At 44.9% G+C, this 12,463-nt stretch overlaps 1 protein-coding gene across 8 annotated transcripts in view; it reads right to left on the bottom strand.

The window, feature by feature from the left end:
* Positions 1 to 12,463, bottom strand: part of MTUS2 (microtubule associated scaffold protein 2) — a 496,219-nt gene that overhangs the window by 16,670 nt on the left and 467,086 nt on the right. For all 8 annotated transcript variants that reach the window (XM_021065171.1, XM_021065174.1, XM_021065170.1 and 5 more), the window contains one exon: positions 10,279 to 10,352. In XM_021065171.1, the coding sequence (XP_020920830.1) occupies positions 10,279 to 10,352 (74 nt within the window). The remainder of the gene's footprint in view (positions 1 to 10,278; positions 10,353 to 12,463) is intronic.

Raw genomic sequence — 12,463 nt, 5'->3', positions numbered from 1 at the left:
CCGGTCCTGAGAAGTGTCACAAGGCCATAACTATTTTAACAGCAGTTGCTGCCGCCCTGTGCTCTATACACTGTACCCGTGATGAAATGCCATCGTCGGTAAGGCAGGACAAGAACATCCTTAAACATCAGATGCTTTCCCTACCCATTTGGGCCGCTGCCCCACCTTAGTCTGCATTGTGCCTCTGCATTATACACTAACTAAATCCCTTTAGAAGACTCAGGAATGCCTGCTCCCCCCACACACCCGCAAAAGCCATTTTCTCCTGGCACAGCAAGGTAACTCCTAGGAGACAACACTCCTTTCTCCAACCTGCAACGGGTCACGGTGCCCCACGACTCGCCCTGCTGCACCATGTAAGCTGTCAATGTGTTATTTTGAGGTAAGACCCTTTGTCTCCAAAATTTATGTAATTGGGCTTTGGCCTCTAAAAGGTGGAACAGTCTTCAGAGCTTTCTTTCTTTTTAAATTTTTTTTTTAGTTTAAATACAATCTTAAAAGATTACTTTCCATTTCCAGTTATTACAAAATACTGGCTCTGCTCCCCATGTTGTGCAATATACACACCTGAGCCTGTCTTATACCCAACAGTCTGCACCTCCCACTCCCCATCCCTGTCTTTCCCCCTTGCCCCCACCCCCGCCACTGGCAACCACTAGTTTGTTCTCTGTATCTGTAAATCTGCTACTTTTTTGTTATGGTATACACCTGTTTCTTGTATTTTCTAGCTCTCACATGTAAGTGACATCATGCAGTATTTGTCTTTCTCTGTCTTATTTCACTTAGCAGAGTGCCCTCCAAGTCCATCCGTGTTGCTGCAAATGGCAAGACTTTGTTCTTTTTTATGGCTGAGTAGTGTTCCATTGTGTATATATACACCACATAAAGACTGTTTCCTGGGTTCTAATCCTCAAGATTGCTCGAATGAAATTCTCCATTTCTTTCTTAGATTATTAATTTTTTCATTGACAGACATGTTATTTCCCTTAAGCTGCTCACACCTTAAGGGAACATTATTCCCATTTTACAGGTGAGTAAACTAAGGTTTCCCCTTATGTAACTGTCCAAGACTTCAAAGCCATTAGGAGGAAATAGGGTGGGGATTTAAAACCCAAACTCTGAGAAGGGGATCACGAAGACAGAGGAATAAGAGGTCAGAGTCACTTTCTCCCACAAACACATCGGGAAAACACAGCTACACGTAACACGCCTCGCACAGAGCATCTACTGAACGCTGGCAGGAGAACTTCAGCCTCCAAAAAGGGCAAGAAACTCTTGACATTAACTGAGTAGAACAAAAGAGAGAGAGAGAGAGAGAGAAAAGGAATCAGGACGGGACTCGAGTTCCCGAGGGGAGTCGAGAAGGAGAAAGGGAACCCACACCCTGGGAAGCCACCTAACCGACGGGGAGCTCGGCCAAGACGGGGGGACCTCGGAGTCACTGAGAAAAGCGCCGCAGCCGGACTGAGGACAAACTCGATGGAGAGCCGCCCAGATCATCGGCCCCACCTCCCCGGAAACCACAGCCTGAGATGCTCGGGCGGCGGCTGGGCGCTGAGACTCAGGCTCCGGAGGTGAGTCCCGGGGAACGGGCTGGGGTGGCCGTGTGGGGACAGCCTGAGGGGCTAAGGTGTGCTGTGCCACGGGCAGGGGAGTGGGACGCCACGCCAGAGGGAACCCGGGAGGAGGTCTGGGCCCACAGGAGAGGCAAAGCTCCATTGATGGGGAGGGGAGAGGAGAAGGGCAGGCGCCATAGGAAGCTCCCTGTGCACGCGCATGTGGGGACGCCTCTGGCACAGGCTTTGGGAAGCAAGGAGGCACTTGCTTGGGCTACAGGTGGCTGGGCACCTCCTGCATGGGCTAAGGGCAATGGGGGGCTGAGTGCGATGTGGTGCCTCTTGTGTGATCTACAGGTGGCAGGGACCAACCGTGGCAGTCGTCTTGGAGGCCAGAGGGAGGCGTGGCCTGCCACCACTGGGGGCCTGTGAGTGGGCTCCTCCTGCGGCCCCAGAAACCTCAGGGGTCAGAAAAAAAAAAAAAAAGGCACAGCAACCAAGCAGCACACACTGTTGCTCTCACCCCCTCCAGGAACACGCCCGCCCTACCACTGCCACTGCCACACGCTCTGGGCAGCACCCAGACGCTTGATCACTGTCCCTTTCCAAGACCCTACAATTAGGAGCAGCTGGTGCAGCACCTCCTGCGTGGGCTAAGCAGGACGGGTGCTTCTTGTGCGGTCTGCAGGTGGCGGAGGCAAACCAGCGCCGTTATCTCTGACTCCAGAGGTAGCCGAGGACCGCTGCCACTGGGGATCCCTGAACAAGAACCACTGGCAGCCCCAACCACCTCAGAGGGCACCACAGAGGAGGCCACTGCCCTGGAACACCACCTCTTGTTGCTCTCGCTCCCCTAGGAGCACACCTGCCCTGCCACTGCCACACGCTCGGGGGCAGTGCCAGACACTTGATCACTGTCCTTTCCCAGGAACCTACAACTAGGAGCAGCGGGTACAGCACCTCCTGCGTGGGCTAAGCAGGACGAGGTGCTTCTTGCATGGTCTGCAGGTGTCCAGGGCAAAGCACCGCAGTCATCTCTGACTTCAGAGGTGGGTGTGGCCTGCCCCCACTAGGGGTCCCTGAACAGCCACCACTTGTGGCTCCAGTCACGTCACAGGAGGGCACTGTAATCAAACACTACCTCTTGTTGCTCTCATTCCCCTGGGAACTCACATACCCTGCTGCTGCCACTTCCAGATGTTCTGGCACCTTGTAAATCTGCCCAAGCCTCATTCCCACTTCCTAAAGCCCTGCAATGAGGAGCAGCCTGTGCCACCTTCCTGCAGGTCCTTGCTGCTGTGAAGAGCCCAGCAACCAGGCACTGACGACTAGCCCTACCCACTGCCTCCTTCTCCCTGGAAACACACTCAGCACCCTGGGGATAACAGCCTGCTCACACCAAAGAAAGAGACAGCAAATATTCAAACTCCCACACCAAAAATAAATAGTTACCCCCCAAAAAATACAAGGAGGTGCTCTTACATAGAAGTAGCCCTCCAAGACTACAGGTTGGCTTCCCTGAACTCACAGAAGAAGAAAAACATAAGCAAGATGAAGAAGCTCAGGAACCATTCCCAGTTAAAAGAACAAGAGAATTCACCAGAAGCAGCAAGCAATGAAACGGACCTCTGCAGTCTGACAGACATTGAGTTCAAAAGGGAGACAGTGAAAATACTGAAGGAATTAAGGCTGAATATCAAGGAATTAAGAGCAGATTTGAACAGTAATACAGATTCCTTTAGAAAGGAACTAGAAAATATAAGGAGGAACATAGAAAAACTCGAAAATTCATTTGCAGAGACGCCAAGTCAGCTAAAGGCACTAAAGAGCAGAATGAATGATGCAGAGGAACAAATTAGTGACTCGGAAGATAGAATAATGGAAATGACCCACTCAGGACAGCAGACAGAAAACCAAATGAAAAAACACGAAAGCAACATAAGAGATCTATGGGAGAATACAAAGCAGGCCAATCTACACATAATGGGAATTCCAGAAGGAGAGGAAAAAGAAAAGGGGATTGAAAATATATTTGAAGAAATTATGTCTGAAAACGTCCCAAATCTAAAGGAAACTGATATCAAGATACAGAAAGCACAGGGGGCCCCAAATAAGTTGAACCCAAAGAGGACCACACCAAGACATGTTATAATAAAAACGGCAAAAGTTAGAGAGGATTCTAAAGGCAGCAAGAGAAAAGCAAAGCATTAATTATAAGGGAACCCCCATAAGGCTATCAGCTGATTTCTCTACAGAAACACTACAGGCCAGGAGGGAATGGCAAGATATATTTAAAGTTTTTGAAAAGAAAAAATCTGCAGCCTAGAGTACTCTGTCCAGCAAGAATATCATTTAAAATAGGAGGGGAGGAATTCCCACCATGGCTCAGTGCAAACGAATCCAACTATAGGAATCATGTGGTTGTGGGTTCGATCCCTGGCCTCGCCCAGTGGGTTAAGGATCTGTCACTGCCTGAGCTGTGACGTAGGTTGCAGATGTGGCTTGGATCCTGAGTTGCTGTGGCTGTGGTGTAGGCTGGCAGCCACAGCTCTGATTTGACCCCTAGCCTGGGAACCTCCATATGCCATGGGTGTGCCCCCCCCCCCAAAAGCAAATAAATAAATAAATAAAATAGGAGGGGAAATAAAGAATTTCTCCAACAAGCAAAAGCTAACAGGGTACAGCAATACTAAACCCATTCTAAAAGAAATACTGAAAGGGCTTCTCTAAATTAAAAAAGAAGTGAGAAGAAATAGAATGGAGGAAACCACAATTGGAAAGCAATCACTTAAATAAGCCAGCATACAGATCTAAAAGAGGAAAAAAAAACTACTATAAAAGTGATGATAAACACAAGGAACAGCAAAGGGACAAACATGAAGATATTAAAAAAGGACTTCAGAATCATAGAATGTGGGGAAGGAAATAAGACAATATAGACTTTTTTAATATAATGTGTTTGAGCCTCTACGATTATCAGGCTAAAGCAAGCAGATACAGGAAGGGGTTAACATACTTAAAAAACAGGGCAACCACAAATCAAAACCAAACGTTACATTCACAAAAGCTAAAAAGAAAAATACTCAAGCATAAAACAAATGGAAACCACCCAACCTAAAAGAGAAAGGAAGAAAAGAGAAACATAGAATCAACTGGAAAGCAAGGTTTGAAATGGCAATAAACACATGTCTATCAACAATTACCTTAAATGTCAGTGGACTGAATGCTCCAACCAAAAGATAGAGGGCAGTTTGGATAAAAAAGCAAAAACCTACAATCTGCTGTCTATAAGAGACTCACCTTAGGGCAAAGGACACATATAGATTGAAAGTTGAGGGGATGGGAAAAGATATTTCATGCCAACAGACAAGACAGCAAAGCAGGAGCTGCAATACTCATATCAGACAAAACAGACTTTAAAATGAAGGCCATAAAGAAAGACAAAGAAGGACACTATTTAATGGTAAAAGGATCCATTCAAGAAGAGGATATTACAATCATCAATATATATGCCCCTGATATAGGAGCACCCAGATACCCACAACAAATACTAACAGACATAAAAGGAGAAATTGGTGAGAATACAGACACAGTAGGAGACTTTAACACAACTCACATCAATGGACAGATCCTCTAGATAGAAAATCAATAAAGCAACTCAGATTCTAAATGACACAATAGAAAAACTAGACTTAATTGACATTTTCAGGACATTACATCCAAAAAAGGCAGAATATATATTCTTCTCAAGTGCACATGGAACATTCTCAAGGATCAATCACATACGGGGGCACAAAGCTAATCTCAACAAATTTAAGAGTATAGAAATCATTTCAAGTATCTCCTCTGACCACAATGGCATGAAACTAGAAATCAACCACAGGAAAAGAAATGAGAACAAAGTAACTACATGGAGACTAAACACCATGCTACAAAAAGGCCAATGGGTCAATGAGGAAATCAAGAAGGAAATTAAAAAACCTCGAAACAAATGATAATGAAGACACAACCACTCAAAATCTACGGGATGCAGCTCAGAGGGAAATTTCATCGCAATACAGGCCTTTCTCACAACAGAAGAAAAATCTCAAATTGATAACCTACCACCTAAATGAATTAGAAAAAGAACAAACAAAACCTAAAGTTGGCAGAAGGAAGGCAATCATAAAGATCAGAGAGGAAATCAATAATATAGAGATTCAAAAAACGGTATAAAAAAAATCAATAAAACCAAGACCTGGTTCTTTGAAAAGGTAAACAAAATCGACAAACTTCTGGCCAGACTCACTACGAAGAGGAGAGGAAAAACCCAAATAAACAAAATAAGAAATGAAAAAGGAGAAATCACAATGGATATTGCAGAAATACAGAAACCGTAAGATAATACTATGAACAATTGCATGTGAACAAATTTGACAACCTGGAAGAAATGGACAACTTTCTAGAGACTTACAGCCTGCCAAATCTGAATCAAGAAGAAATAGATCAACTGAACAGACCGATCACTAGAAATTAAATTGACTATGTCATAAAAACACTCCCTACAAATAGAAGTCCAGGACCAGATGGCATCACAAGTGAATTCTACCAAACATACAAAGAGGAACTTATACCCATCCTCCTTGAACTTTTCCAGCAGGTTGAAGAAGAAGCAACACTCCCGAATTCCCAAACCAGACAAAAATACCACCAAAAAAGAAAACTATAAGCCACTATCTTTGATGAATATAGACACAAAAATTCTCAAAAGTTTAGTCAACTGAATCCAACATATAAAAAATATCATACACCATGACCAAGTGGGATTCATCCTAGGTTCACAGGGATGGTTCAACATACGCAAACCAATCAACGTCATACACCACATTAACAAAAGAAAAGTCAAAAACCACATGATCATCTCAACAGAAGTAGAAAAAGCACTTGACAGAGTCCAACATCCATTCATGATAAAAACTTACCAAAGGGGGTAGAGAGGGAACATACCTTGTCATAATAAAAGCCATTTATGACAAACCCACAGCAAATATAATACTCAATGGAGAAAAGCTGAAAGCTTTCTCACTAAAATCTGGAGCAAGACAAGGATGCACACTCTCACCACAGTTATTCAACACAGTATTGGAAGTCCTGGCCACAGCAATCAGACAAACAAAAGAAATAAAAGGCATCCAAATTGGAAGAGAAGAGGTAAAACTGTCACTGTATGCAGATGACATGATTCTATACACAAAAAACCCTAAGGACTCAACCTAAAAACTACTCAGACTGATTAATAAATTCTGCAAAGTAGCAGGATATAAGATTAACATTCAGAAGTCAGTGGCATTTCTGTATACCAGCAACGAAATATTAGAAAAGGAATACAAAAATACAATACCTTTTAAAATTGCACTCCCAAAAAATCAAATACCTAGGAATAAACCTAAGGAGGTGAAAGACTTTTATGCTGAGAACTATAAAACATTAATCAAGGAAATTAAAGATGATGCTAAGAAATGGAAAGATACTCCATGCTCCTGGGTTGGAAAAATTAATATTGTAAAAACGGCCATACTACCCAAAACAATCCAGATTTAATGCAATCCCTATCTAATTACCCATGACATTTTTCACAGAAGTAGAACAAACTATCCACAAATTTATATGGAACCACAGAAGACCCAGAATTGTCAAAGCCATCCTGAGGAACGAAAACCAAGCAGGAGGCATCACTCTCACAGATGTCAGGCACTATTACAGAGCCACAGGCATCAGGACAGTGTGGTACTGGTACCAAAACAGACCTACAGACCAATGGAACAGAGCAGAGAATCCGGAAATAAACCCAGACACCTATGGTCAGTTAATCTTCGACAAAGGAGGCAAGAATATAAAATTGGAAAAAGACAGTCTTTTCAGCAAGTGGTGCTGGGAAAACTGGACAGTTGCATGCAAATCAATGAAAGTGGAACACCCCCTCACACCATGCACAAAAATAAACTCAAAACGGCTTAAAGACTTAAATGTAAGACATCATCTGGAAGAGAACACAGGCAAAAACATTCTGTGACATCAACTTTTTTTTTTTTTGTCTTTTTGTCTTTTAGGGCCACACCCATGGCACATGGAGGTTCCCAGGCTAGAGGTCCAATGAGAACTGTAGCCACCAGCCTGCACCAGAGCCACAGCAACACAGGATCTGTGCAGCGTCTCTGACCTACACCGCAGCTCACAGCAACACCGGATCCTTAGCCCACTGAGCAAGGCCAGGATTTGAATCAGCATCCTCATGGATGCTAGTCAGGTTCACTAACCACTGAGCCACAATGGGAATCCCATCTAACATCAACCTTACAAATGTTTTCTCAGGTCAGTCTCCCAAGGCAACAGAAATAAAAGCAAAAATAAACCAATGGGACCTAATGAAACTGACAAGCTTTTGCACAGCAAAGGAAACCATTGGAAAAAAAAAAAAAGACAATTTACAGAATGGGAGAAAATAGTTTCAAATGATGGTCTTAATCTCTAAGCTTTACAAACAACTTAATCAACTCAAAAGCAAAAAAGCAAACAACCCAACTGAAAAATGGGCAAAAGACCTGAATAGACATTTCTTCAAAGAAGATATATAGATGGCCAACAAGCACATAAAAAAATGCTCAATGTCACTGATTATTAGAGAGATGCAAATCAAAACTTACATGAGGTACCACCTCACAACCATCAGAATGGCCATCATTAATTAAGTCCACAAATAACAAATGCTGAAGAGGGTGTAAAGAAAAGGGAACCCTCCTGCACTGTTGGTGGGAATGTAAATTGGTACAACCACTATACAGAAAGTATGGAGGTACCTTATACATAGAACTACCATTTGACCCAGCAATTCCATTCTTGGACATACATCCAGACAAAACTTTCCTTGAAAAAGACACATGTACCTGTGTGTTCACTGCAGCACTATTCACAATAGCCAAGACATGGAACAACCTAAATGTCCATCGACAATGACTGGATTAAGAAGCGGTATATTTAACACAATGGAATACTACTCAGCCATAAAAAAGAACAAAAGAAACGTGGATGGAACTAGAGACTCTCATACCAAGTGAGGTAAGTCAGAAAGACAAATACCACATGATATCACTTATATCTGGATTCTAATATACGGCACAAATGAACCTTCCCACAGAAAAGAAAATCATGGACCTGGAGAACAGACTTGTGGTTGCCAAGGGGGAGGGGGAGGGAGTGGGAGGGACTGGGAATTTGGGGTTAATAGATGCAAACTATTGCCTTTTAAATGGATAAGCGATGAGATCCTGCTGTATAGCACTGGGAACTATATCTAGTCAATTACAATGGAGCATGATAATGTGAGAAAAAAGAATGTATACAGGCACGTGTGACTGGGTCACCTTGCTGAAGAGTAAAAAATTGACAGAATACTGTAAACCAGCTATAATGGAAAAAATAAAAATAATTATTCAAAAAAATTAAAAAAAAAACCCCAACTCAAATCTTTTACCCTAAATCTGTTTCTCTTGCTAAATCATCCATCTGTCTATAAATGGATAGATGGATTGATGGATCAATGGACTGACAGATTGGTGATGGGCTTGAAGCAGGTAGTTTCACATTTAAATTTTCTTGAATAGTACACTGACTAGTGTGACACTCCATAATCCTCTATTATTATTTCATTATTATTATTATTTTTACTTTTTAGGGCCACACGTGCAGTATATGGAAGTTCCCAGGCTAGGGGTCAAATCAGAGCTGCAGCTGCTGGCCTAGGCCACAGCCACAGCAATGTAGGACCTGAGCCACATCTGTGACCTACACCACAGCTCACGGCCACGCCACATCCTTAACCCACTGAGCAAGGCCAGGGCTCGAACCCACATCCTCATCCATACTAGTCATGTTCACTGCTGCTGAGCCACAGTGGGAACCCCCTGCTCAAGTCTTTTCTCGGCAGGGCAGGCTCTGTGAAAGGAACACTGCCAGGGACAGTGAGCCATCAAAGCTGCACCATGGAGAGTAATCACCTTCCAGATTTCCAGAGTGAGTGTTCCTGCTGTTTAAAGATCATCTTTCTGCGACTAGGGGATCCATGGCTGGGGGTGGAAGCAGGGCGGCCAGCCTCCCCTGGAGTAGGGGCAGGTAACATCTTTTCGCAAAAGCAGCTGGCTGGGGCCTCTGGATGGCAGGGGGAGAGGCACGTGATCTGGGAGGCCCTCACCTCTCCCCTTGGAGGCCAGAAGGAAGCCAGGCAGAGCCCCTGGCATTTGAGAGCCACACCTGGTGCAGGCTGCCCATGGGACCCCGAGAAATCTTTTTACATCTTACACATGTCCGGGTGAGGAAAGTTGCTTTTGCAATTCCTAGAACACACCCTGTGCCTTCCACCCCACCTGCCTCTCCTGACCCCATCCTTCTGCCTAGAAGGCTCTGCTCCCCAATTCCACACTTTCCCCAAACAGAGCTACGTTACTCCTCTGAGCACAGCAGGCAAAGCACCATCTCTCAGAACTCCCAGCACCAAGGCTACAGTTCATTCCGTGCAAGCTGGCCTGTCCCTATTGGTGTCACAGCTCTGAGCAGACCGCACATGCCTCCAGGGCAGGGAGGGGGGTCTGGTCACCACCCTGTTCCAACGCTTAGCCACCGGCCGGGCCCTGGAGGCGCTGGCTAATTGCTTGTGGACAGGATTAACTGAGTGAAAGGAAACACTGACCTGTAATGACAGCCGCAGCTTTTCAAAATTCTCTTCCAATTCTTTCTTTTCAAGCTCGTGGGTAGATATCAATTCTGGAGAGAAGATAGCAAATTGTTAAGACGATCTTTCTTTGGCAAAGGATCAAACAAGATTCTTTCACCAGATTGAGAAAGGGGCGGGGGTGAGGGCCCCAGGACCCAGCAGACGTAAGCCAGGGAGACCCCTCCAGTTAGTCTGAAATTGTAAGCGACGTTATTTAGGGTAGAAGAAGAAGAATGAGGGGGGAATAGGAGAAAGGGAGGGGGAAGAGGAAAGAAAGGTGGGAGGGAAGCAGACAGAGCACAAGTACACGTGCACACACGCTCACACACATGCACACACACTCATTTCTGTACGCAGGTGCACCACCCTCCTGGCCCCGTCGGTTCTCCGCTCGCAGCACTCATTCATTCTCTACCTTCCCCTAAGGGTAAAACCACTGAATCATTAACGTGAACTCTCCGTTTGCGTCTCTCCCGCAGCACTTTGCTTTCCACCAAGAAGCAGCAACCCGGAGCTGAAGCAGGGAGCCCTTCAAGGAGAGCAGAGGGTGGGCCTGCTGGAGAGGGGATGGGCGATGGGGCCCAGGGCTGCGCCTGCAAGGCCACCCTGGTGGCCTCTGGGCCACACTCTGGAAACCACAGATCGCTAGGATTTGCCGGAGCCAAGAGTGGATGTTCTGACACCCGGACAGAGGGAGGTCCAAGGGGACTGGTTCCCCATGGAGACTTTGGAGCAACTCTGTTCTGTGAAGAGTCATTCCAGGGATAGTTTGCAAGTTCGGCAGAAAGACATGTCATGTCAGTTATTAAGCAAAAGGATCCTATTTTTCTCCAGATGGGAATCGTCTTATAAGCCAGGTGAAGCCCATCTCGTTCTGGCTTTCTGGCTACACAAGCAATTTGTTTTCATGTTATCAAGTCTCATTAATCCGCCTGGGTCACATGCTTAGCACAGGAGAGTCCTGGAGATCAGCCACTAGCATTTTGGGTGGCGTGAGCTGCAATTAAGAAAAGCTTTGTGGTTTCCATTAACCCGAATCTTTTAACTATTGAGGGTCAAAATCTCTAAGAAATCTAGTTGTTATAGCTGAAATCTGCATTTGGAAGAAAAAAAGTTTGTTCTTATTTCATTGACATAAAACCATGTGGCCTTCTGGTCTACCTGCTTTTGTCTAAATGATTTCCTTTAATAGGCCATTATTCTGACCATAATAATTAATTTTTTAGCTACCACTACATTTTCTTCACTTATATATAATTCAAAGGCCCGGGATGTGGCATCTAAGCGAGACTTCATTAATGGGAAAAACCTCCTAGGTCTATTTCTAGAAAGATCTAGTAACAAAAGGCAGTCCTCATTCTAACATTTCCATTCCCAGTGCCTCGCCTGAGACCATTTTCCTGCAGCAGAAGGAGAGGTGTTCAGGCATTTTCAGATGATCCCACGAGCAAAGAAAAGTCAGTATCTGTTCTGGCGATGGCACAGATCAGAGTGGCTGTCTCTGTGCCCACAATGCATTACGTCCTTTTAAGGTCACGACACTCGGTCCCATGCTTCAAACTGTGCCGTAAGTCAGCGACGCTCCAGTTTTGCTACATATTAGAATCACGTGGGGCCTTTAGACCGTCCTGATGCCTGGGCTTCACCCCTGGCACAATTAAATCAGAACTTCTGATGTGGGATCAACACAACGGGATTTTTAAAACACGCCCCAGGTGGTTCCGATGTGCAGCCGAGGGTGGGAGGGGCCACCGTAAGTGTGAGAGACACTCTCAGGACAACCCCTCTCCCTTGTCGCCAGCTTGGACTTTTCCATACAGAGAAGGTGGAGCTGGTGCTTGGAGTGGGGATGGGGGGGTGGGGGTCGGGGGCAAGAACACTGATGTTGATTTATTGCACAGTGGGCCTTGTTGTTTACAAAGACTATCTTAAGGCTAAGAAAAAAAGTCGGATGTAAATTCGCAAATTTTTAAAATTCATTAACCTATTGTTAAACTTATTGTTTTTATACACTTTAACAACAGCCGACAGGGGCGGGGTAGTAAGGAAAGGGGACACTGACAAAATGCTGCACATCAGCATCAAGGCAGCGTCAAGTGCAAAAACTTCTTTCGCAAAATCAAAATTTCAGTAGCGCTCAGTGAATGCTGTTGCCATTGTC

The sequence above is a fragment of the Sus scrofa genome, chromosome 11 (assembly GCF_000003025.6).
Source record: "Sus scrofa isolate TJ Tabasco breed Duroc chromosome 11, Sscrofa11.1, whole genome shotgun sequence".
Taxonomy (NCBI): domain Eukaryota; kingdom Metazoa; phylum Chordata; class Mammalia; order Artiodactyla; family Suidae; genus Sus; species Sus scrofa.
The sequence above is the reverse complement of the archived record's forward strand: the minus strand, read 5'-3'. Positions and strand labels throughout refer to the sequence as shown.